This window comes from Oncorhynchus kisutch, unplaced genomic scaffold, assembly GCF_002021735.2.
Source record: "Oncorhynchus kisutch isolate 150728-3 unplaced genomic scaffold, Okis_V2 Okis06b-Okis10b_hom, whole genome shotgun sequence".
NCBI lineage: Eukaryota > Metazoa > Chordata > Actinopteri > Salmoniformes > Salmonidae > Oncorhynchus > Oncorhynchus kisutch.
Genome location: NW_022261983.1, coordinates 10,535,149 through 10,562,641, shown reverse-complemented (window position 1 = coordinate 10,562,641; position 27,493 = coordinate 10,535,149). Strand labels below are relative to the sequence as shown.

General features: G+C 45.0%; 1 protein-coding gene across 1 annotated transcript in view; it reads right to left on the bottom strand.

Moving 5' to 3' along the window:
* Positions 1-24,576, bottom strand: part of pold1 (polymerase (DNA directed), delta 1, catalytic subunit) — a 39,739-nt gene extending 15,163 nt beyond the window's left edge. The window contains exons 1-19 of the mRNA XM_031814165.1: positions 24,459-24,576; positions 21,067-21,253; positions 20,616-20,729; positions 20,055-20,195; positions 19,611-19,736; positions 18,613-18,781; positions 17,187-17,301; positions 16,978-17,107; positions 15,215-15,381; positions 15,013-15,117; positions 7,450-7,590; positions 6,742-6,852; positions 6,416-6,607; positions 6,229-6,317; positions 4,252-4,368; positions 3,787-3,900; positions 2,486-2,633; positions 604-699; positions 350-487 (exon numbers count right to left, since the gene is read on the bottom strand). Of these exons, the coding sequence (XP_031670025.1) occupies positions 350-487; positions 604-699; positions 2,486-2,633; positions 3,787-3,900; positions 4,252-4,368; positions 6,229-6,317; positions 6,416-6,607; positions 6,742-6,852; positions 7,450-7,590; positions 15,013-15,117; positions 15,215-15,381; positions 16,978-17,107; positions 17,187-17,301; positions 18,613-18,781; positions 19,611-19,736; positions 20,055-20,195; positions 20,616-20,729; positions 21,067-21,253 (2,400 nt within the window). The 5' untranslated portion in view covers positions 24,459-24,576. The remainder of the gene's footprint in view (positions 1-349; positions 488-603; positions 700-2,485; positions 2,634-3,786; positions 3,901-4,251; positions 4,369-6,228; positions 6,318-6,415; positions 6,608-6,741; positions 6,853-7,449; positions 7,591-15,012; positions 15,118-15,214; positions 15,382-16,977; positions 17,108-17,186; positions 17,302-18,612; positions 18,782-19,610; positions 19,737-20,054; positions 20,196-20,615; positions 20,730-21,066; positions 21,254-24,458) is intronic.
* Positions 24,577-27,493: the final 2,917 nt, after the last annotated feature.

The following is a 27,493-nucleotide window of genomic DNA, read 5'->3' as shown; positions in this document are numbered from 1 at the left end:
CCAAGAGAGGATGAGCATTGCTTTTTTCCAGACTAAACAAAAGACAAAATAGTACAAGCTAGCTTGATCTAGCACTTGACCTGGGTTATGTTCATTCAGGAACACTGTCGATGCAACATAAAAAAATATGTTTTTCCTAATTGGACAACTCCAGATTGTACCTATATAATTAAATAATATAATTTAGTATTTTAATAGGGTCTCCGTGGTAGTACCTTCTGGTTTCATCATTTCCCCCACAGGGGTTAGGGTTTTCAAACAATAGTTTCACTCCGTTTTAAAACGTTTCCTATCAACTGAACATGACCCAGGGCTATTAGCAACTGTGTTTTAAATGGTGAACTGGTACCTTCTCAAACTCCAGTTTGATGGGAGGGGTGAAGTGGGAGGAGACCCACTCTGCCGCCTCCCTCCCAACCTCCATGGCCCTGCTCACAGTGTCCACGCCCAGTTTGACCATGACGGAGTCCGTGTCCCCGTAGATGACCTGAAACACACACAGACAATCAAGGAGGGTTGTGAAAGTAGAACAACTAAAAAGAGAAGAAAAAGAAAGGACAGGTTAGGATGATGTAACGACTGTCCTCCTCGCTCTCCTCTCACCTTGGCATCGGCTTGGTAACCGTTGGCGATGGTGTACTTGGATTCCACCAGCTGTTTGGTCTGCTCAATCATCTGTCTGCCAAACCCAGTCACACTCTGGAAACACAGGGAGAGGTTAGGAACACTGGTCACACTCTGGAAACACAGGGAGAGGTTAGGAACACTGGTGACACTCTGGAAACACAGGGAGAGGTTAGGAACACTGGTGACACTCTGGAAACACAGGGATAGGTTAGGGACACAGGGAGAGGTTAGGAACACTGGGAGAGGTTAGGAACACTGGGAGAGGTTAGGAACACTGGGAGAGGTTAGAAACACTGGGAGAGGTTAGGAACACTGGTGACACTCTGGAAACACTGGGAGAGGTTAGGAACACTGGTCACACTCTGGAAACACTGGGAGAGGTTAGGAACACTGGTCACACTCTGGAAACACTGGGAGAGGTTAGGAACACTGGTCACACTCTGGAAACACAGGGAGAGGTTAGGAACACTGGTGACACTCTGGAAACACAGGGAGAGGTTAGGAACACTGGTGACACTCTGTAAACACAGCGAGAGGTTAGGAACACTGGTCACACTCTGGAAACACTGGGAGAGGTTAGGAACACTGGTGACAGTCTGGAAACACAGGGAGAGGTTAGGAACACTGGTGACACTCTGTAAACACAGCGAGAGGTTAGGAACACTGGTCACACTCTGGAAACACTGGGAGAGGTTAGGAACACTGGTGACAGTCTGAAAACACAGGGAGAGGTTAGGAACACTGGTGACACTCTGGAAACACAGGGAGAGGTTAGGAACACTGGTGACACTCTGGAAACACAGGGAGAGGTTAGGAACACTGGTGACACTCTGGAAACACAGGGAGAGGTTAGGAACACTGGTGACACTCTGGAAACACAGGGAGAGGTTAGGAACACTGGTGACACTCTGGAAACACAGGGAGAGGTTAGGAACACTGGTGACACTCTGGAAACACAGGGAGAGGTTAGGAACACTGGTGACACTCTGGAAACACAGGGAGAGGTTAGGAACACTGGTGACACTCTGGAAACACAGGGAGAGGTTAGGAACACTGGTGACACTCTGTAAACACAGGGAGAGGTTAGGAACACTGGTGACACTCTGGAAACACAGGGAGAGGTTAGGAACACTGGTGACACTCTGTAAACACAGCGAGTGGTTAGGAACACTGGTCACACTCTGGAAACACTGGGAGAGGTTAGGAACACTGGTGACAGTCTGGAAACACAGGAGAGGTTAGGAACACTGGTGACAGTCTGGAAACACAGGGAGAGGTTAGGAACACTGGTGACCGTCTGGAAACACAGGGAGAGGTTAGGAACACAGGGAGAGGTTAGGAACACTGGTGACACTCTGGAAACACAGGGAGAGGTTAGGAACACTGGTGACACTCTGGAAACACGGAGAGGTTAGGAACACTGGTGACACTCTGGAAACACAGGGAGAGGTTAGGAACACTGGTGACACTCTGGAAACACAGGGAGAGGTTAGGAACACTGGTGACACTCTGGAAACACAGGGAGAGGTTAGGAACACTGGTGACACTCTGGAAACACAGGGAGAGGTTAGGAACACTGGTGGCACTCTGGAAACACAGGGAGAGGTTAGGAACACTGGTCACACTCTGGAAACACAGGGAGAGGTTAGGGACACTGGTATTTCCAAGACGTCTTAAGATTTGTCCAAGGACATCAAGACATGTTTATGTCTTAAGAGGTCTGAAGACATGGTGTTGGCTGGGTATGTAAATACAAACAGGACATTGTCTGGAGTCCTACAGCTCCACTGGCCTGGGGTCCTGGGCCCAGTTTCCACTTTGAGACACTATGCTTGAGGAAACTGGGCAGGGTGCTCACCTGTGAGATCTCAAGGCAGGGCAGCTTGCCCACCTGAGCCCCTGTAAAGCCATAGACGGAGTTGGCGCTGATTTTGAGAGCGAGCTGTCGACCGTCAAGGACCTGTTTCTTGAAAGGATCCGTTTCCTTTTTCAGCTCCGCTTTGGCCCTGAAGACATCGAAAGGAGGTCAGAAATAACAACCACAACAACTTTCATTTGTTAAGCACTGTTCATTCCCTGTTTGTTAAGCACTGTTCATTCCCTGTTTGTTAAGCACTGTTCATTCCCTGTTTGTTAAGCACTGTTCATTCCCTGTTTGTTAAGCACTGTTCATTCCCTGTTTGTTAAGCACTGTTCATTCACTGTTCATTCCCTGTTTGTTAAGCACTGTTCATTCACTGTTCATTCCCTGTTTGTTAAGCACTGTTCATTCACTGTTTGTTAAGCACTGTTCATTCACTGTTTGTTAAGCACTGTTCATTACCTGTTTGTTAAGCCCTGTTCATTCCCTGTTTGTTAAGCCCTGTTCATTCCCTGTTTGTTAAGCACGGTTCATTCACTGTTTGTTAAGCACGGTTCATTCACTGTTTGTTAAGCACGGTTCATTCACTGTTTGTTAAGCACTGTTCATTCCCTGTTTGTTAAGCACGGTTCATTCACTGTTTGTTAAGCACGGTTCATTCACTGTTTGTTAAGCCCTGTTCATTCACTGTTTGTTAAGCACCTTTCATTCACTGTTTGTTAAGCACTGTTCATTCACTGTTTGTTAAGCACTGTTCATTCCCTGTTTGTTAAGCACGGTTCATTCACTGTTTGTTAAGCACGGTTCATTCACTGTTTGTTAAGGTCTGCATGGACTGACTTTTGTCCAGGATGAATTGGCTCATACACAACTCAGCTTTGGTCACTTGACGGCACAACAGTTTAATTATCTTTTGTGTGAGTGAAATGGGTTAAGAGCACACTTAAAATGTCAGAAATCTACAAGAACCACCTGTCATCCCCAGGCCATCTTTTGGCCATTACATGTATGTAACCTTTATCTAAGCAGGGAGTCTCATAGAGAAACAAGTCTATTTGGAAAGGGAGCCCTGCATCTCAAACCCAGCAAGCAATTACACAGTAAGTTACAAACAGAAACAGTTCAATCAAGACAGGAAACACAAAAGAAGCAAACAAACCCAAAACTATAAGAGGAATCGTCTGCATAAAGACAGCCCTCATATACTCTATAGCAGTGTTACTGATCTTAGATCAGATTGAGAAACCTAGGAGATGTGCATAGACCCTTGTTTCAGCTGACTCCAGGTCAGTGCTTACTTCTTCCTGGCAGAGAGCAGGTCCTCCAGGATATCAGGCAGAAGTCCCTTCCTCACCGAGCTCTTAACAAACAGGTCTCCTGTGGGAGTCTTGATGAAGTCCTCTGGGGTCAGACTAAGGAGACAAGACACCCATGTCACTTACAAAATCAACCTAGGTCGACCAATCAAGGATGCAGTCATACATAACTGGCTGAGGTTTTCACAGCCACCTGTTGCAGAGCCCTGCCGTAGCTAGAATAGGGTTGGAATGAAAACCTACAGGAGGGTAGCTCTCCAGGAACAGGGTTGGAGTTAAAACCTACAGGAGGGTATCTCTCCAGGAACAGGGTTGGAGTTAAAACCTACAAGAGGGTATCTCTCCAGGAACAGGGTTGGAGTGAACGCCTACAGGAGGGTATCTCTCCAGGAACAGAGGTTGTGGGCCCTGGTTAGTGAAACAACACAACAACAGTGACTCTCTCACCCCAGCTTCTCCGCTGAGCCCTTCTGAAGCAGGGTGGTGTAACAGAGGTTGTGGGCCATCATGATGGAGGGATACAGCGAGGAGAAATCCAGGGTGGCGATGGGGACGCTGTAGTATCTGGAGAACCCAGAGAGAGAGAGATTACTTCAACTTGATGTTTTTACCCACATAGCAGTCATAGACAGTGAAATACATAAAGGGACCACAATGGAAATAAGTCATTGACTTTACTGTGTTATCACTGACAGCATGTATGTACTGTGTGTATATTAGTTGAACTATCAAATAAAAATAAAATCAATATTAGATTAAATTAATAAACAAACAAAACTATCAAGCTAAAATCACAAGTAAAAACCATGTCTGAACACACCCTAAAACACAGAGCAGTGTTACTCACCCTTTCTCTGGCTCAATGACTGTAGCTCCAGTAGTCTTCAGAGCAGTGTTACTCACCCTGTCTCAATGACTAACTCCAGTAGTCTTCAGAGCAGTGTTACTCACCCTGTCTCAATGACTAACTCCAGTAGTCTTCAGAGCAGTGTTACTCACCCTGTCTCAATGACTAACTCCAGTAGTCTTCAGAGCAGTGTTACTCACCCTTTCCCTGGCTCAATGACTGTAGCTCCAGTAGTCTTCAGAGCAGTGTTACTCACCCTGTCTCAATGACTAACTCCAGTAGTCTTCAGAGCAGTGTTACTCACCCTGTCTCAATGACTAACTCCAGTAGTCTTCAGAGCAGTGTTACTCACCCTGTCTCAATGACTAACTCCAGTAGTCTTCAGAACAGTGTTACTCACCCTGTCTCAATGACTAACTCCAGTAGTCTTCTGAGCAGTGTTACTCACCCTGTTTCAATGACTAACTTCAGTAGTCTTCAGAGCAGTGTTACTCACCCTGTCTCAATGACTAACTTCAGTAGTCTTCAGAGCAGTGTTACTCACCCTGTCTCAATGACTAACTCCAGTAGTCTTCAGAGCAGTGTTACTCACCCTGTCTCAATGACTAACTCCAGTAGTCTTCAGAGCAGTGTTACTCACCCTGTCTCAATGACTAACTCCAGTAGTCTTCAGAGCAGTGTTACTCACCCTGTCTCAATGACTAACTCCAGTAGTCTTCAGAGCAGTGTTACTCACCCTGTCTCAATGACTAACTCCAGTAGTCTTCAGAGCAGTGTTACTCCCCCTGTCTCAATGACTAACTCCAGTAGTCTTCAGAGCAGTGTTACTCACCCTGTCTCAATGACTAACTCCAGTAGTCTTCAGAGCAGTGTTACTCACCCTGTGTCAATGACTAGTCTTCAGAGCAGTGTTACTCACCCTGTCTCAATGACTAACTCCAGTAGTCTTCAGAGCAGTGTTACTCACCCTGTCTCAATGACTGTAACTCCAGTAGTCTTCAGAGCAGTGTTACTCACCCTGTCTCATTGACTAACTCCAGTAGTCTTCAGAGCAGTGTTACTCACCCTGTCTCAATGACGGTAACTCCAGTAGTCTTCAGAGCAGTGTTACTCACCCTGTCTGTTTCAATGACTGTAACTCCAGTAGTCTTCAGAGCAGTGTTACTCACCCTGGATCAATGACTAACTCCAGTAGTCTTCAGAGCAGTGTTACTCACCCTGTCTCAATGACTAACTCCAGTAGTCTTCAGAGCAGTGTTACTCACCCTGTCTGTTTCAATGACTGTAACTCCAGTAGTCTTCAGAGCAGTGTTACTCACCCTGTCTGTTTCAATGACTGTAACTCCAGTAGTCTTCAGAGCAGTGTTACTCACCCTGTCTGTTTCAATGACTAACTCCAGTAGTCTTCAGAGCAGTGTTACTCACCCTGTTTCAATGACTAACTCCAGTAGTCTTCAGAGCAGTGTTACTCACCCTGTCTGTTTCAATGACTGTAACTCCAGTAGTCTTCAGAGCAGTGTTACTCACCCTGTCTCAATGACTGTAACTCCAGTAGTCTTCAGAGCAGTGTTACTCACCCTTTCTCTGGCTCAATGACTGTAGCTCCAGTGTAGTCTTCACCTCCCTCAGGCTTCACCACTGGCATGACCAGCCCCTGTTTCATTGCCTGACACACACAGACTACATCATTTTCTCAGTCCCAAACATTTAGGTGAGAACGTGTGTTCTAGGAATGTGTATTGAGAGAAAGAGTGTGTGTCTCACCTGCCGCAGTAGCTGGGACACCACTTTGATCTGCTGGCCTCTGGAGAGCAGGTAGGTGAGGGGAACCCCGGTGACTCTGGCCATCTCCATGTAGTTGATCACACACATCAGCTTCTGCAGCAGACGCAGGGGCAGGTAGGCATCCTTCAGGCAGTACACCGCCAGGCGCCTCCGGGTCTGCTCATTACCATTCTGGGATAGAAGGACGACAGGGAGGGAAAGAGAGGAAACATGAATGAGACGCTGTCAGTATCTGGGGGAAAGTCCTAATAGGAACTAATAGGCCTCCACTTGACAGAAAGTGAGCAGAGAGGAGAGAGATGTACCTGCAGATCTGTGATGATAGAATGCTGAACATCCTCCTTCTGTTCTTGCAGGAAGTGGAAGCTGACGGCGTTGAGTGTGTACGAGCGCAGTTTGTAGTCCCTCAGCAGCACCTGAAGGACCCACATGGACAGATCCAGAGTCAGTCAGACAGAACACTCGGAACAGTCTGTCAGAACAGAACCCTTAGAACAACAGAACAGTCTGTAGTCCCTCAGCAGCACCTGAAGAACCCACATGGACAGGTCCAGAGTCAGTCAGACAGAACACTCGGAACAGTCTGTCAGAACAGAACCCTTAGAACAACAGAACAGTCTGTAGTCCCTCAGCAGCACCTGAAGAACCCACATGGACAGGTCCAGGGGCATAGAGTTACAGGCCTCATCTTTGTATGTATTCAATTATGGAGTCTGAATCCCCACCCAGTTGACTGCTTTAAAATGGCGGAAGCTCTCAATGGCAATGTCCACGCAAAAACATGAATCCATGATGTGTCTAACTATGGTCCAGGGTCAGTCAGACAAAACACTCACAATATTGACTCCGTCTTGTCTGCTCCGCTGGTCTACAGTTGAAAACCTCTACTCCCAGGACCTAGATAATCTAGTAGCTGGCCAGCATGCAACATATGGTTCTGGGTTCCAACACTGGATGAGTGTATGTTATATGTTCCTATACATAAGGTCAGAGGTCAGCGGCCGGCCAGTTACCTGGAGCAGGTCAAACTGAACTCGTCCCTCCATGTTGAGGATCTTGTTCTCTCTGCGGCCCATCTGTTTGCTCTGGAAACTGGAGTCTCTCAGGACTGACTTGATGCCCTGTACTCTGCCCAGGTAGGGGAACAGCTTGACCTGGAATCAGACATATCAATCAAATACCTTTTAGAAAGCCCTTTTAGAAAGCCCTTTTAGAAAGCCCTTTTAGAAAGCCACAGAGTGCATCAGACACCCAGCCTAAAACCCCAAAGAGCAAGAGACACAGAGGCAGAAGCACAGAGACACAGAGGCAGAGACACAGAGGCAGAAGCACAGAGACACAGAGGCAGAAGCACAGAGACACAGAGGCAGAAGCACAGAGACACAGAGGCAGAAGCACAGAGACAGAAGCACAGAGGCAGAAGCACAGAGACACAGAGGCAGAAGCACAGAGACAAAGAGGCAGAAGCAGAGAGACACAGAGGCAGAAGCACAGAGACACAGAGGCAGAAGCACAGAGACACAGAGGCAGAAGCACAGAGACACAGAGGCAGAAGCACAGAGGCAGAAGCACAGAGACACAGAGGCAGAAGCACAGAGACACAGAGGCAGAAGCACAGAGACACAGAGGCAGAAGCACAGAGACACAGAGGCAGAAGCACAGAGACACAGAGGCAGAAGCACAGAGACACAGAGGCAGAAGCACAGAGACACAGAGGCAGAAGCACAGAGACACAGAGGCAGAAGCACAGAGACACAGAGGCAGAAGCACAGAGACACAGAGGCAGAAGCACAGAGACAGAAGCACAGAGACACAGAGGCAGAAGCACAGAGACACAGAGGCAGAGACACAGAGGCAGAAGCACAGAGGCAGAAGCACAGAGACACAGAGGCAGAAGCACAGAGGCAGAGACACAGAGGCAGAAGCACAGAGGCAGAAGCACAGAGACACAGAGGCAGAAGCACAGAGACACAGAGGCAGAGACACAGAGGCAGAGACACAGAGGCAGAAGCAGAGAGACACAGAGGCAGAAGCACAGAGACACAGAGGCAGAAGCACAGAGACACAGAGGCAGAAGCACAGAGACACAGAGGCAGAAGCAGAGAGACACAGAGGCAGAAGCAGAGACTCCAGAAGTCTCTTTCCATTACTTTAATAGAGGACAGACGTGGCAGGTAGGAGAGACAGACGTGGCAGGTAGGAGAGACAGACGTGGCAGGTAGGAGAGACAGACGTGGCAGGTAGGAGAGACAGACGTGGCAGGTAGGAGAGTCAGACGTGGCAGGTAGGAGAGACAGACGTGGCAGGTAGGAGAGACAGACGTGGCAGGTAGGAGAGACAGACGTGGCAGGTAGGAGAGACAGACGTGGCAGGTAGGAGAGACAGACGTGGCAGGTAGGAGAGACAGACGTGGCAGGTAGGAGAGACAGACGTGGCAGGTAGGAGAGACAGACGTGGCAGGTAGGAGAGACAGACGTGGCAGGTAGGAGAGACAGACGTGGCAGGTAGGAGAGACAGACGTGGCAGGTAGGAGAGACAGCCACGCTACTCCATCAGCCTTTTTAAAGGTCATTGTTTATGAAAACAACATTTTCGTGAATTTCATTTGAGGAAGATCCAATTATTATTTTTGGGGCCTAATTCAAATGCATTTCTTAGCGTCAAAGGTTTGTGTGCGCGTTTTGTTTTGGGTCGGACCAAAATCATTGCTGTTTTGGGGATCTCTAGTATCCTATAGGGCAGCTGTTTAGGCCTCTTACCTTTTTCTATCTTTACTAACGACATGCCACTGGCTCTGAGTAAATGACTCAATGCTACACACGTCAGCTACTACAGCAACTGAAATGACTGCAACAATTAACAAAGAATGGGTGGAAGAAATACGTTTGTCCTAAATATTTAAAAACTAAAAGCATTGTATTTGGGACAAATCGATGAGATTCACTAAACCCTCAACCTAAATGACATCTCGTAATGAATGTGGTAATGAGCAAGTTGAGACTAAACTGTCATGGTCAAAACACATTGATACAACAGTAGTTAAGATGGGGAGAAGTCTGTCCATAAAAGCACTGCTCTACCTTCTTAACAGCACTATCAACAAGGCAGGTCCTACAGGCCCTAGTTTTGTCGCAACTTGACTACTGTTCAGTCGTGTGGTCAGGTGCCAGAAAGAGGGACTTAGGAAAATTGCAGTTGGTTCAGAACAGGGCAGCACGGCTGTCCCTTAAAAGAACACAGAGCCAACATTAATGACATGCATGTCAATCTCTCCTGGCTCAAAGTGGAAGAGAGGTTGTCTTCATCACTACTTGTTGTTGTAAGAAGTGTTGACTGGCTGAATGTACAGAGGTGTCTGTTTAAAATACTAGAACAAAGCTTGGACACCCCTGCATACCTCACAAGACATGCCACCAGAGGTCTCTTCACAGTCCCCAAGTCCAGAACAGACTATGGGAGGCACGCAGTACGACATAGAGCCATGACTACATGGAACTCTATTCCACAGTACGACATAGAGCCATGACTACATGGAACTCTATTCCACAGTACGACATAGAGCCATGACTACATGGAACTCTATTCCACAGTACGACATAGAGCCATGACTACATGGAACTCTATTCCACAGTACGACATAGAGCCATGACTACATGGAACTCTATTCCACAGTACTACATAGAGCCATGACTACATGGAACTCTATTCCACAGTACTACATAGAGCCATGACTACATGGAACTCTATTCCACAGTACGACGTAGAGCCATGACTACATGGAACTCTATTCCACAGTACGACGTAGAGCCATGACTACATGGAACTCTATTCCACAGTACTACATAGAGCCATGACTACATGGAACTCTATTCCACAGTACGACATAGAGCCATGACTACATGGAACTCTATTCCATAGTACTACATAGAGCCATGACTACATGGAACTCTATTCCACAGTATTACATAGAGCCATGACTACATGGAACTCTATTCCACAGTACTACATAGAGCCATGACTACATGGAACTCTATTCCATAGTACTACATAGAGCCATGACTACATGGAACTCTATTCCACAGTATTACATAGAGCCATGACTACATGGAACTCTATTCCACAGTATTACATAGAGCCATGACTACATGGAACTCTATTCCACAGTACTACATAGAGCCATGACTACATGGAACTCTATTCCATAGTACGACATAGAGCCATGACTACATGGAACTCTATTCCACAGTACTACATAGAGCCATGACTACATGGAACTCTATTCCATAGTACTACATAGAGCCATGATTGCATGGAACTCTATTCCACAGTATTACATAGAGCCATGACTACATGGAACTCTATTCCACAGTACTACATAGAGCCATGACTACATGGAACTATATTCCACAGTACGACATAGAGCCATGACTACATGGAACTCTATTCCACAGTACGACATAGAGCCATGACTACATGGAACTCTATTCCACAGTACGACGTAGAGCCATGACTACATGGAACTCTATTCCACAGTACTACATAGAGCCATGACTACATGGAACTCTATTCCACAGTACGACATAGAGCCATGACTACATGGAACTCTATTCCATAGTACTACATAGAGCCATGACTACATGGAACTCTATTCCACAGTATTACATAGAGCCATGACTACATGGAACTCTATTCCACAGTACTACATAGAGCCATGACTACATGGAACTCTATTCCATAGTACTACATAGAGCCATGACTACATGGAACTCTATTCCACAGTATTACATAGAGCCATGACTACATGGAACTCTATTCCACAGTATTACATAGAGCCATGACTACATGGAACTCTATTCCACAGTACTACATAGAGCCATGACTACATGGAACTCTATTCCATAGTACGACATAGAGCCATGACTACATGGAACTCTATTCCACAGTACTACATAGAGCCATGACTACATGGAACTCTATTCCATAGTACTACATAGAGCCATGATTGCATGGAACTCTATTCCACAGTATTACATAGAGCCATGACTACATGGAACTCTATTCCACAGTACTACATAGAGCCATGACTACATGGAACTATATTCCACAGTACGACATAGAGCCATGACTACATGGAACTCTATTCCACAGTACGACATAGAGCCATGACTACATGGAACTCTATTCCACAGTACTACATAGAGCCATGACTACATGGAACTCTATTCCACAGTACGACGTAGAGCCATGACTACATGGAACTCTATTCCACAGTACGACGTAGAGCCATGACTACATGGAACTCTATTCCACAGTACGACGTAGAGCCATGACTACATGGAACTCTATTCCACAGTACTACATAGAGCCATGACTACATGGAACTCTATTCCACAGTACGACATAGAGCCATGACTACATGGAACTCTATTCCATAGTACTACATAGAGCCATGACTACATGGAACTCTATTCCACAGTATTACATAGAGCCATGACTACATGGAACTCTATTCCACAGTACTACATAGAGCCATGACTACATGGAACTCTATTCCATAGTACTACATAGAGCCATGACTACATGGAACTCTATTCCACAGTATTACATAGAGCCATGACTACATGGAACTCTATTCCACAGTATTACATAGAGCCATGACTACATGGAACTCTATTCCACAGTACTACATAGAGCCATGACTACATGGAACTCTATTCCATAGTACGACATAGAGCCATGACTACATGGAACTCTATTCCACAGTACTACATAGAGCCATGACTACATGGAACTCTATTCCATAGTACTACATAGAGCCATGATTGCATGGAACTCTATTCCACAGTATTACATAGAGCCATGACTACATGGAACTCTATTCCACAGTACTACATAGAGCCATGACTACATGGAACTATATTCCACAGTATTACATAGAGCCATGACTACATGGAACTCTATTCCATAGTACTACATAGAGCCCTGACTACATGGAACTCTATTCCATAGTACTACATAGAGCCCTGACTACATGGAACTCTATTCCATAGTACTACATAGAGCCATGACTACATGGAACTCTATTCCACGTCAGGTACCTGATGCAGCAGTAGAATCAGATTTAAACAGCAGGATGTAAATACAGCAGGACTGTGAAGACATGCACATACATTGAAATATTGTTGATTGGTGGTATTACTCATTCTGTACTGTACATGTTGTACTGTAGATAAGTAGTGGTGTAATAATGTTATATGATGTACTGTTTTATATATATTATTTTATATGTAAATGTAAGTGGTTTCTAGTATCTTATGACAGGCAGGTACAGCTCCAGTAGTTAGACTGACAGGCAGGTACAGCTCCAGTAGTTAGACTGACAGGCAGGTACAGCTCCAGTAGTTAGACTGACAGGCAGGTACAGCTCCAGTAGTTAGACTGACAGGCAGGTACAGCTCCAGTAGTTAGACTGACAGGCAGGTACAGCTCCAGTAGTTAGACTGACAGGCAGGTACAGCTCCAGTAGTTAGACTGACAGGCAGGTACAGCTCCAGTAGTTAGACTGACAGGCAGGTACAGCTCCAGTAGTTAGACTGACAGGCAGGTACAGCTCCAGTAGTTAGACTGACAGGCAGGTACAGCTCCAGTAGTTAGACTGACAGGCAGGTACAGCTCCAGTAGTTAGACTGACAGGCAGGTACAGCTCCAGTAGTTAGACTGACAGGCAGGTACAGCTCCAGTAGTTAGACTGACAGGCGGGTACAGCTCCAGTAGTTAGACTGACAGGCGGGTACAGCTCCAGTAGTTAGACTGACAGGCGGGTACAGCTCCAGTAGTTAGACTGACAGCCAGGTACAGCTCCAGTAGTTAGACTGACAGGCAGGTACAGCTCCAGTAGTTAGACTGACAGGCAGGTACAGCTCCAGTAGTTAGACTGACAGGCAGGTACAGCTCCAGTAGTTAGACTGACAGGCAGGTACAGCTCCAGTAGTTAGACTGACAGGCAGGTACAGCTCCAGTAGTTAGACTGACAGGCAGGTACAGCTCCAGTAGTTAGACTGACAGGCAGGTACAGCTCCAGTAGTTAGACTGACAGGCAGGTACAGCTCCAGTAGTTAGACTGACAGGCAGGTACAGCTCCAGTAGTTAGACTGACAGGCAGGTACAGCTCCAGTAGTTAGACTGACAGGCAGGTACAGCTCCAGTAGTTAGACTGACAGGCAGGTACAGCTCCAGTAGTTAGACTGACAGGCAGGTACAGCTCCAGTAGTTAGACTGACAGGCAGGTACAGCTCCAGTAGTTAGACTGAAAGGCGGGTACAGCTCCAGTAGTTAGACTGACAGCCGGGTACAGCTCCAGTAGTTAGACTGACAGCCGGGTACAGCTCCAGTAGTTAGACTGACAGGCGGGTACAGCTCCAGTAGTTAGACTGACAGGCAGGTACAGCTCCAGTAGTTAGACTGACAGGCAGGTACAGCTCCAGTAGTTAGACTGACAGGCAGGTACAGCTCCAGTAGTTAGACTGACAGGCAGGTACAGCTCCAGTAGTTAGACTGACAGGCAGGTACAGCTCCAGTAGTTAGACTGACAGGCAGGTACAGCTCCAGTAGTTAGACTGACAGGCAGGTACAGCTCCAGTAGTTAGACTGACAGGCAGGTACAGCTCCAGTAGTTAGACTGACAGGCAGGTACAGCTCCAGTAGTTAGACTGACAGGCAGGTACAGCTCCAGAAGTTAGACTGACAGGCAGGTACAGCTCCAGTAGTTAGACTGACAGGCAGGTACAGCTCCAGTAGTTAGACTGACAGGCAGGTACAGCTCCAGTAGTTAGACTGACAGGCAGGTACAGCTCCAGTAGTTAGACTGACAGGCAGGTACAGCTCCAGTAGTTAGACTGACAGGCAGGTACAGCTCCAGTAGTTAGACTGACAGGCAGGTACAGCTCCAGTAGTTAGACTGAAAGGCGGGTACAGCTCCAGTAGTTAGACTGACAGCCGGGTACAACTCCAGTAGTTAGACTGACAGCCGGGTACAGCTCCAGTAGTTAGACTGACAGGCGGGTACAGCTCCAGTAGTTAGACTGACAGGCAGGTACAGCTCCAGTAGTTAGACTGACAGGCAGGTACAGCTCCAGTAGTTAGACTGACAGGCAGGTACAGCTCCAGTAGTTAGACTGACAGGCAGGTACAGCTCCAGTAGTTAGACTGACAGGCAGGTACAGCTCCAGTAGTTAGACTGACAGGCAGGTACAGCTCCAGTAGTTAGACTGACAGGCAGGTACAGCTCCAGTAGTTAGACTGACAGGCAGGTACAGCTCCAGTAGTTAGACTGACAGGCAGGAGACTGACAGGCAGGTACAGCTCCAGTAGTTAGACTGACAGCCAGGTACAGCTCCAGTAGTTAGACTGACAGGTAGGTACAGCTCCAGTAGTTAGACTGACAGGTCCACATACAACAAGGCAATATACAACAAATACTGCATCAACAGACATTGATCTGGCAGGTTAGACTTAGAATCTGGATGTTCTGATTCTAAAAGTTTCCATAGAACCATGGCCAGTCTGTCTGTACTGACCTTCAGGGTAGCTGCTCTGTTCAGCAGGTAGGGAAGGTCAAAGTTCTGTATGTTGTACCCAGTGATGATGTCTGCATCCACTGTCCTCACAAACTCAGCCCAGCTCTGCAGGGGGAAAACAAAGAGGCAATCAGGGGGGAACCTCCACTGCTGCTTAAAGCAGCCAAGCTCAACTCCCCACAAGTGTGTTTGTGTGTTTTACCTGTAGTAACTGGCTCTCTTTAGTAAAGCACAGGACCTGGGAGCCCACGATGCTGGAGCAGGACTGGAGGGTGAAGACGGTGCGGATGAAGGGTTCCTTCTCTCCCTGTCGCTGCACCATGGAGGCTATCTGGATCACTGGGTCTTTCTCTGCCTCTGGAAAAATCCCTAGAAGAAGACAAGAGAGTTGGGCCAACCTTTAGAACAGTGAAAACAGTTCTGATCCTAGACATTCAGTTACATAGAACAGTGTCAATTCTCCTCATGTCATGTAAACGGGGAGCTAACATGGCTGTCATAGAATGTTGTAGTGTCATGTAAATGAAGAGCTAACATGGCTGTCATAGAATGTTGTAGTGTCATGTAGTGTCATGTAAATGAAGAGTTAACATGGCGGTCATAGAATGTTGTAGTGTCATGTAAATGAAGAGTTAACATGGCTGTCATAGAATGTTGTAGTGTCATGTAAATGAAGAGTTAACATGGCGGTCATAGAATGTTGTAGTGTCATGTAAATGAAGAGTTAACACGGCTGTCATAGAATGTTGTAGTGTCATGTAAATGAAGAGTTAACATGGCTGTCATAGAATGTTGTAGTGTCATGTAAATGAAGAGCTAACATGGCTGTCATAGAATGTTGTAGTGTCATGTAGTGTCATGTAAATGAAGAGTTAACATGGCTGTCATAGAATGTTGTAGTGTCATGTAAATGAAGAGTTAACATGGCGGTCATAGAATGTTGTAGTGTCATGTAAATGAAGAGTTAACACGGCTGTCATAGAATGTTGTAGTGTCATGTAAATGAAGAGTTAACATGGCTGTCATAGAATGTTGTAGTGTCATGTAAATGAAGAGTTAACATGGCTGTCATAGAATGTTGTAGTGTCATGTAAATGAAGAGTTAACATGGCTGTCATAGAATGTTGTAGTGTCATGTAAATGAAGAGCTAACATGGCTGTCATAGAATGTTGTAGTGTCATGTAGTGTCATGTAAATGAAGAGTTAACATGGCTGTCATAGAATGTTGTAGTGTCATGTAAATGAAGAGTTAACATGGCGGTCATAGAATGTTGTAGTGTCATGTAAATGAAGAGTTAACACGGCTGTCATAGAATGTTGTAGTGTCATGTAAATGAAGAGTTAACATGGCTGTCATAGAATGTTGTAGTGTCATGTAAACGGGGAGCTAACATGGCGGTCATAGAATGTTGTAGTGTCATGTAAATGAAGAGTTAACATGGCTGTCATAGAATGTTGTAGTGTCATGTAAATGAAGAGCTAACATGGCTGTCATAGAATGTTGTAGTGTCATGTAAATGAAGAGTTAACATGGCGGTCATAGAATGTTGTAGTGTCATGTAAATGAAGAGTTAACATGGCGGTCATAGAATGTTGTAGTGTCATGTAAATGAAGAGTTAACATGGCGGTCATAGAATGTTATAGTGTCATGTAAATGAAGAGTTAACATGGCTGTCATAGAATGTTGCAGTGTCATGTAGTGTCATGTAAATGAAGAGTTAACATGACTGTCATATAATGTTGTAGTGTCATGTAAATGAAGAGTTAACATGGCTGTCATAGAATGTTGCAGTGTCACGTAAATGCATCATAATGCAGAAACCTCAATGTCCCAACTCTCTAAATACATATCTCTGCTGACAGGAGCCAGAGGACAAGCCAGTAAACACAGTCTCTCCAGTCCACAGACACAGAATCAGTACAATACAGTATAATATAGTACAATGCAGTACAGAGCACAAACCTTTTCTTCCAGCACACTCAATGTCAAAGCTGAGAACCCTGAGAGGAGCGATCCTCTGGTACTCTCCCTCTGCTGGGTGACTGATCAGCTGGGTCCATCCCACATCAACCTCATACTGACACAGAGACTCCTAGGAGAGAGGAGGGAGGTATTGTAAATCTGGAACACCCCCTGGTTGTGTAAAGGTCCAGAGGTCTCCATTCTCTTACCTTGCCTGGGTGGTGAGCGTCCGTCTCCCCCAACATCCTCTCCTCCCTCACCCGGTACTTCCCTTTGGGCAGCTCAATCCAGCAGCAACCCACCACATCGCTGTCCACCATAAACCTAGCACCACGGGACACAGCGGACCTCATTTAACAACATAAACCTATAGCACCACGGGACACAGCGGACCTCATTTAACAACATAAACCTAGCACCACGGGACACAGCGGACCTCATTTAACAACATAAACCTATAGCACCACGGGACACAGCGGACATCATTTAACAACATAAACCTATAGCACCACGGGACACAGCGGACCTCATTTAACAACATAAACCTAGCACCACGGGACACAGTGGACCTCATTTAACAACATAAACCTATAGCGCCACGGGACACAGCGGACCTCATTTAACAACATAAACCTAGCACCACGGGACACAGCGGACCTCATTTAACAACATAAACCTATAGCACCACGGGGCACAGCGGACCTCATTTAACAACATAAACCTATAGCACCACGGGACACAGCGGACCTCATTTAACAACATAAACCTATAGCACCACGGGACACAGCGGACCTCATTTAACAACATAAACCTAGCACCACGGGACACAGCGGACCTCATTTAACAACATCTGTACAAATGAATTTGTTCATTCTCATGAAAAACAACTGCTTACTGTGTGAATTTGGTTGAAAATACATTTCTCCCAAAAAGGTCTAAATAATTGGTTTATATAGTTTAACACCGGAAGCCCTGAGGAAGTCATTTTGTCTGCATATCAATAAAACATGTTAATCTCCTTTTAAAGTCCTGCTCCACTGCTTCCTAGACTCATCCTAAATAAGTCTATTTCATTAGTGTTAGAAGCCATTTCAGGAGGACGCGCCATTTTGTTTCACTGAGCGCCAAAAAGTGACTTTTTCAAATCCTCCTAGAGTCACACGCAGGTAACACGTGTTGATTTCTATACCGTCTCAGAAAGAGCACATTCGGAGGTGTCCAACACACTTACCATTGTGAATTAACTCTCAAAATGAAAAGATGAACACTTTTTCAAAATAAAATGTTGTAGAATAAACCCTGTTTCATGCCCTCCACACGTGAACACACTGCAACAGATGACCTACAGTAACATAACATAAACTAATGACAATGTGTTCTTTGAAATTAAATACATGCTGTATTCTAATGTTACTCATGACCGTCATGAACACAACCAAGTGATCATTTTTTCAAAAGCATATATGAACGGTATTTATTAGACTGTCAGAGTGTTGCAGCTCGTTGAGGCAGTAAGAGAGGCCCGACAGTTTAGGGAATGAACTGGGTTAAAATGTCAAGGGAAAACCAGGACTGCTTCTTTTTTTACTTCCCTCTCTCTCTCTCACACACACACACACACGCACACACACACACCTGATCTCAAAGTCGATGTTAGCCTCGTAGGAAGAGAAGCTCTGAATGGGGAATGGTTCAAACTTAAATCCCTGCTCCAGGAGCCTCTTCGCTGGGGCAATCAGACGGGGCATTGCCATGGTGATGCGCAGGAAGTCCGCAATCCGTTTCCCATGGTAACCATACATACCTGGAGGAGAGATGGGGAGGAAGTTATCAACTACCTTGTCAGCCGAGTCAACACCACAGCATTACAAGCTACCACACACACACAACAGTTCAACTGTTAACACACAGAATACTCCTCTGCATCCATGGTAAAAGGAGGTAAGGACTGATAGAGCGTCTTTACTTAATTCATTCAACCAATTCAAACGCTCTTTTCTTTGCTACCTGTCCAAAAAATGTCCATGTTACCATTCTGAACTTTCCTTTGCCTCAAATGACTGCACCCTAAGTGTATCCAGGAGTCAGCAGTCCCACTACTAGCCTATTGCAGTGCCACCACTAGCCTATTGCAGTGCCACCACTAGCCTATTGCAGTCCCACCACTAGCCTATTGCAGTCCCACTACTAGCCTATTGCAGTGCCACTACTAGCCTATTGCAGTGCCACTACTAGCCTATTGCAGTCCCACTACTAGCCTATTGCAGTGCCACTACTAGCCTATTGCAGTGCCACTACTAGCCTATTGCAGTCCCACTACTAGCCTATTGCAGTCCCACTACTAGCCTATTGCAGTCCCACTACTAGCCTATTGCAGTCCCACTACTAGCCTATTGCAGTGCCACCACTAGCCTATTGCAGTGCCACCACTAGCCTATTGCAGTGCCACCACTAGCCTATTGCAGTCCCACTACTAGCCTATTGCAGTGCCACTACTAGCCTATTGCAGTCCCACTACTAGCCTATTGCAGTGCCACCACTAGCCTATTGCAGTGCCACCACTAGCCTATTGCAGTGCCACTACTAGCCTATTGCAGTGCCACCACTAGACCAGACATGGGCACTATACATACTTTCTTTGCGTGTGATGTCCACCGCCAGCACAGTGACCGATATGTTGTCCTTGTTGGAGCGCATGTCCTTCAGCACAGCAGAGTTAAGCTCCCTTTTGAACTCACTCAAGTGATCACTGGTGAACCCTGAGACAGAGAGAGGAAGGGAAGGGGGAAAGTGAGAGAGAAAAGGGGGTGGATGAATTTGATATTGTTACTCCATTCCACCGACTCGATGGACAAAATTTAAGTCATTATTTTCATGTCATTTGTAATTGGCCCTCAGATTTAGTCCTAAATAATAATGTAGTCTTCTGCTTCTTAAAGTGACCACGACATTACTACTGTGATGCCTAGAAAACACGTATCCCACACGTTCATGCCATGCTTAGCTCGCACTAATAGGTCTGATATGTAGAGTAATGTTGCGTATCATTATATTGCTCATTTTCAGAGAAAACTCACCATTGGGGGCAGGGATGTAGAAATAGGGGGCAAAGCCGTGCACGTGGCAGCACACACTGTTCCCGCTGTCAGTCACCCCAAACATGCGGATTATTGGAACATTCCCCTGAGACTGACCCGGCATGCCAGCCACAACAGCCCCTGTTGAACAGACCATCACAAACAGTTTAGGATGATTGGAACATTCCCCTGAGACTGACCTGGCATGCCAGCCACAACAGCCCCTGCTGAACAGACCATCACAAACAGTTTAGGTCGGTGTCATGACTCGCACTCCTGCCTTAAAACGTGACAGAAAAATGGCCTTTAGAAGTCTATGGCAGCCTAAATATGCTTCAACTAAAACTAACCTGTTGGTCCCATGGACTGTCAGGCATTGCCTTTATATATCCATCTATGATCTTGACAGTGGTTACATTTCTCCAGCCTCATCCCTGAGCTTTATTGCATCATTCCACTCCATGTAGGCCAACATGTAGTGGAATGATGGTTTTAAACAGGTTCTGGATTCCAGGCTAGTCTAACGGCAGAAACCCTAAACATTTCAGTGACATAGCTTACCTAAATAGTAGTCGAGGTCAATCTGTTGGAAGACCAGGGTGTCAGAGTCCGGGTTAAGAGGGGCGGCCTGCGGCCTACGCCATCGGGGGTTGAGGTCAGCAGAGAACAGCTCACCTGCAACCGGGTCACGGGTCACATGCAGAAGACAGGAGATTGGTCAGTCAGTGTGATGTTAAAGAGGCAGGTTGGTGAAAAATGAATTAAACTCTCCACCACCAGCGTCAAATGGTAGCCTGGGTACCAGTGCGTTGAGTTATTCCACTCCTTGTCATGCTAAACATGTAGTTGGCCTACATGGAGTGGAATGATGGTTTTAAACAGGTTCTGGATTTCAGGCTAGTTAAATGGCAGAAATCCTAAACATTTCAGTCATTCCAGACAATAGGAATCCCTGGTAAGACTAAAGCCTGCACAATGCACATCACCATGCGCTCTCCTCTCATCCTCTCACCAACAGGGATGACGTCATGCCCCGCCTGTCCTTCCCTCTCCTCCGCCTCCATATCAGCTTCTTCGAAAAGGGCGAGTTCCTCCTCGAAGATCGACGGGCTGTCTTCCCAATCCCCGCCAGTTTTACCACGCTTGGCCTGGGACGCCCCGCCCCTCGGCGGACCGCTATTCCGCCTTTTAGCATCCATCTACAGGAGACATCAATGGGCCAACGATTAGTACTTTACACACCTTGTAAGCATTTGTATCTGTCACGTGTGAATGTTGTTTATATATTTAGTACTATATATTTATCTTATCTGATTTGCAACAACTTAAGTTCCTTCTGGAAAATTAAAGTAATTCTAGTGTATTCTATTCAACCAAATAGGCTACAACTGGTTCAGCTGGTAGAGCATGGCGCTGGCACCATCAGGTCGTGGGTTTGATTATTGCTACAGCCATCAATAAAAAAATGGACCCAAAACCGTAAGTCACTTTGGATAAAAACGTTAGTTAAATAGCATGTGTATTATATAGCCAGGCCTATTTCATTCTGATTGATATAATTCACTGTCATCTGGCCACTTTGATTATACAGTTGAAGTCGGAAGTTTACATACACCATAGCCAAATACATTTAAACTCAGTTGTTCACAATTCATGACATATAATCCTCGTAAAAATTCCCTGTTTTACGTCAGTTAGGATCTCCACTTCCTTGTAAGAATGTGAAATGTCAGAATAATAGTAAAGAGAATGATTTTTCAGCTTTTATTTCTTTCATCACATTCCCAGTGGGTCAGAGGTTTACATACACACAATTAGTATTTGGTAGCATTGCCTTTAAATTGTTTAACTTGGGTCAAATGTTTTGGGTAGCCTTCTACAAGCTTACAACAATAGGTTGGGTGAATTTTGATGTTGCTTCAATATATTCACATTATTTTCCTGCCTCATGATGCCATCTACTTTGGGAAGTGCACCAGTCCCTCCTGCAGCAAAGCACCCCCACAACATGATGCTGCCACCCCGTGCTTCACGGTTGGGATGGTGTTCCTCGGCTTGCAAGCCTCCCCCTTATTCCTCCAAACATAACGATGGTCATTATGGCCAAACAGTTCTATTTTTGTTTCATCATACCAGAGAAAATTTCTCCAAAAAGTACAATCTTTGTCCCCATTGGCAGTTGCAAACCGTAGTCTGGCTTTTTTTATGGCGGTTTTGGAGCAGTGGCTTCTTCCTTGCTGAGCAGCCTTTCAGATTATGTCAATATAGGACTCGCTTTACTGTGGATATTGATACTTTTGTACCGGTTTCCTCCAGCATCTTCACAAGGTCCTTTGCAGTTGTTCTGGGATTGATTTGTACTTTTCGCACCAAAGTACGTTCATCTCTAGGATACAGAACGCGTCTCCTTCCTGAGCGGTACGACGGCTGCATGACCCCATGGTGTTTATACTTGCATACTATTGTTTGTACAGGTGAACGTGGTACCTTCAGGCGTTTGGAAATTGCTCCCAAGGATGAACCAGACTTGTGGAGGTCTACAATTTTTTTCTGTGGTCTTGGCGGATTAGTTTTGATTTTCCCATGATGTCAAGCAAAGAGGCACTGAATTTGAAGGTAGGCCTTGAAATACATCCACAGGTAAACCTCAAATTGACTTAAATGATGCAAATTAGCCTATCAGAAGATTCAAAAGCCAGGACAACATTTTCTGGAGTTTTCCAAGCTGTTTAAAGGCACAGTCATCTTAGTGTATATAAACTCCTGACCCACTGGATTTGTGATACAGTGAATTATTAGTGAAATACTCTGTATGTATCAATTGTTGGAAAAATTACTTGTGTCATGCACAAAGTAGATGTACTAACTGACAAGTCTAAACTATAGTTTGCTAACAAGAAATTTGTGGAGTGGTTGAAAAACAAGTTTTAATGACTCCAACCTAAGTGTATGTAAACTTCCGACTTCAACTGTCGCTGATGAAGCTATGGTGAGCTTTCTAGCGCAGTGGCTGCCTGGGCATCAGTCAGGTGGACAGTGAAGGTTGTTGTGTTAGCTTGCTAGCCAGCTACCCTCATAGAATTCAATATTTAGGCCACTTCATTTCAATGCCCAATGATTCTTGAAATGCCTCATGAGTTTAGTAGAATGGTCTTATCCCACCATAATCCAAAATATAAGGTTGTTACAATGTCTTTTAAACAATGTAGCTATAGCTGCAAATGTGTCAAACTAGCTATCACTCTGATCTCATGTAGACTGGGACTTATTAGGTTCATAGCTCCATCTATGAAGTTAAGTATTACCTAGCTAGCTACAGTAGCTCCCTCATTTTTACAAAGTTATCTACATGTATCCAGCCCTGGCTATTCCTGTGAACTAACTACAGTGGTGGAGAAAGTACAACATTTTCAGACTTGAGTAAAAGTAAAGATACCTTAAAAGAAAATTACTAAAATAAAAGTGAGTCACCCAGTAAAATAGTACCTGAGGAAAAGTATTTGGTTTAAATATACTTAAGTATCAAAAGCAAATGTAATTGATAAAATGTACTTAGGTATCAAAAGTTAAAAAATCATTTAAAATGTCTAATATTAATAAAACCAGACGACACGGTGTTTTTGTGTTTTTAATTTACGGATAGCCAAGTGCACAGTTCAACACTCCGACATTATTTACAAATAAAGCATTTGTGTTTCGTGAGTCCGCCAGATCAGAGGCAGTAGGGATGACCAGGGATGTTTGCTTGATAATAAGTGCGTGAATTTGACAATTTTCCAGTCCTGCTAAACATTCTGAATGTAACGAGTACTTTAGGGTGTCAGGGAAAATGTATGGAGTAAAAAGCACCATTTTTAAGGAATGTAGTGGAGTAAAAGTTGTCAAATATAAATAGTAACTAACCAAAAAAAACGACTTAAGTAGTTTACTTAAAGTATTTTACACCACTAACTATAGGAACCAAGGGGCTGCGGTTTGGCTGAAACACGAATGAAGGACTGTGCCTTTAACAGCTAACATTAACTAGCTACAATAACCGAATCCAAATATCACTTTCCAACTTCATAGCTAGCTATCCGCTGATGAAGTTGAGACACTGGTAACTACTGGTCACATTTGGAAAAGGAGCAGGCATCATTAGTAAGTAGCTATCAATATTAATAGTTACAAGCCGCCGTTGAGGTGTTTATTTGCTGCAATGTGAACTTCTCAACGTCGTTGAACAACAACACGCTTGCAAGTTAGTTATAGCTAACTAGCTAGCCCTGTTTCAATTGTAAATAGCTAGTTACAAAGAAACAAATGGGTATACCAATTAATTATTATCCGCATGTATTTGGCAATCGGACACATGTGACATGGTTAGCTAGCTCTCGCTACTTGGCAATAAAATGTTGTAGCTACCTTTGTTCAATGTGGTGACTTCGATCAGATCGTACTTGACAACAACTCCCGCCACTTGTGCGTTTAATTCGTGAACTTCCACCCCCGGAAAGAGCGGAGGATTTCCACAGCGCACGTGGTGATTGGTCAATAGAGCGGAAACCCGTGGCTGAAAAAAGGGATGGAAGCAGCGGCCATATTTGGTGTGGCTCAGAGACTGACAACTCTGTGTGAGCTGTGTTAGATATCTGTCATAACAATATGTTTACATTGTGGTGACACTCAATTTGAAGTCTAAATTTGAATTTGAAGATAGATCTCTATGAAGCTAATAACCTAAACCAATAGATGAAATAGATCTTATTCCAATTATTATATTGTTAACAAGCAATGTGGTTCACTGTAATGTATTTATCGTTACGGGTTACTAAAGGGTTGTGTGTGTGTGTGTGTGTGTGTGTGTGTGTGTGTGTGTGTGTGTGTGTGCAGGTGCCTCATGCACCGCAATAATCTGAGGGGGCACAAAGTACGTGAAGATTTCTGGGGAGGTGGTGCGGAGGGCACCTCAAACAGCTGTTTCCTGCAATCTAGAGCCATAATCATACTTAATTCTGCGTAAACGAATACCTCAAATGTTCTGCATATCTAAGCATATCTAAGCATACCTCTTAAGCTGTCTGTCTCCTCCTTCTTCTCTGCATCTCTGATCAAATCTAGGTTAAAAGAGTTCAAGAAATTTGAGTCTTATTCGATACATTTAGCTATTACTTGATTTTCTAAACCAACCTTGCCTACTCTAACTTGATTGATATCCTGAAATGTCTTCTTGGTTGCTGCTTTTATCAACGCTAGCATATACACAATTGCATTGCTTGGAATTAGCTTGCAAAAACAACGGAATAATTTGCCAGAAGCTAAAAGTTTAATAAAATTACATTTCAACTTATTTTGTTGATTGTCTGTAGGCTTGGTCTTTATGCAGGGGAGATTTGAGAGAGAAAAAACATCTAATCAAATCAAATTTTATAATTCACATGCACCGAATACAACAGGTGTAGTAGACCTTACAGTGAAATGCTTACTTACGAGCCCCTAACCAACAATGCAGTTTAAAAAAATACAGATAAGAATAAGAATTTAAAGTAACAAGTAATTAAAGAGCAACAGTAAAACAACAATAGCGAGACTATATACAGGGGGGTACCGGTACAGAGTCAACGTGCGGGGGCACCAGTTAGTTGAGGTAATATGTACATGTAGTTAGAGTTTTTAAAGTAAATATGCATAGATGACAACAGAGAGTAGCAGCCTTGTGAAAGAGGATGGGGGATTGAGGCCATGCAAATAGTCTGGGTAGCCATTTGATTAGATGTTCAGGAGTCTTATGGCTTGGGGTTAGAAGCTGTTAAGAAGCTTCTAACCTCTAAGCTTCTTGGACCTAGACTTGGCGCTTCAATACCACTTTCCATGTGGTAGCAAAGTAAACAGTCAATGACTAGGATGGCTGGAGTCTTGACAATTTTTAGGGCCTTCCTCTGACACCGCCTGGTATAGAGGTCCTGGGTGGCAGGAAGCTTGGCCCCAGTGATGTACTGGGCCGTTCGCACTAGCCTCTGTAGTGCCTTGCGGTCGGAGGCCGAGCAGTTGCCATACCAGGCAGTGATGCAACCAGTAAGGATGGTGCAGCTGTAAAACCTTTTGAGGATCTGAGGACCCATGCCAAATCTTTTCAGTCTCTTGAGGGGGATTAGGTTTTGTTGTGTCCTCTTGACTGTCTTGGTGTGCTTGGACCATGTTAGTTTGTTGGTGATGTGGACACCAAAGAACTTGAAGCTCTCAACCTGCTCCACTGCAGCCCTGTCAATGAGAATGGGGGTGTGCTCGGTCATCTTTTTCCTGTAGTCCACAATCATCTCCTTTGTCTTGATAACGTTGAGGGAGAGTTTGTTGTCCTGGCACCACATGGTCAGGTCTTTGACCTCCTCCCTAAAGGCTGTCTCGTCGTTGTCGGTGATCAGTCCAACCACTGTTGTGTCACCGACAAACTTAATGATGGTGTTGGAGTCATGCTTGGCCATACAGTAATGAGTGAACAGTGAGTACAGGAGGGGACTGAGCACGCAGCCCTGAGGGGCCCCCGTGTTGAGGTTCAGTGTGGCGGATGTGTTGTTACCTACCCTTACCACCTGGGGGCGGCCCGTCAGGAAGTCCAGGATCCAGTTGCAGAGGGAGGTGTTTAGTCCCAGAGTTCTTAGTTTATTGATGAGCTTTGAGGGCACTATGGTGTTGAATGCTGAGCTGTAGTCAATGAATAGCATTCTCACATAGGTGCTCCTTTTGTCCAGGTGGGAAAGGGCAGTGTGGAGTGCAATAGAGATTGCATCAGTGGAACTTATAATTAAACAGACTTTCCAAACGTGGGTCTGTTCCTCAGCGAATTCAGTTCCTTTCGGATTTCCTCATTTCAAAATAAAAGTCCCCCACAAGTTCTGACTTTTTTTTGTTGCAGGTATGGCGCACCTGCAGAACTTTAATTATGACGTAAGGTAAGCGGAGAGGAAGTGGGTATACAACAGACAGACATTTGAAAAGTCTGTTTAATTTATGTTCTATTTTTTTTTTAAATCTCAATTTCCCCAGTGCATTAGGACCGACCCTACATAGTAAATTGAAATTGAACTTCTGGCTTTGCAAGCTAATTCCAAACAAGGCTAGTATGTAAATACTAGCGTTGCTAAAAGCATCTAGCTTCTTGGAGGTTGGGAGATTGGGAACCCATCTGGGCTAGCTAAAGCCAACTTTATAGAATTGCTAGTTGGCTAGTAGTATTATTTTTTTTACCAGCAAATCTGAGGGGGCACATGCCCCATGTGGGCAATGACGTGTGTGTGTGTGTGTGTGTGTGTGTGTGTGTGTGTGTGTGTGTGTGTGTGTGTGTGTGTGTGTGTGTGTGTGTGTGTGTGTGTGTGTGGAGAGAGAGAGACAGACAGAGAGACATGCAAGAGGAAAAACGGTAAAAAAGTTCGGTAAGGTTTCACAGCATATAAGAACTGAGA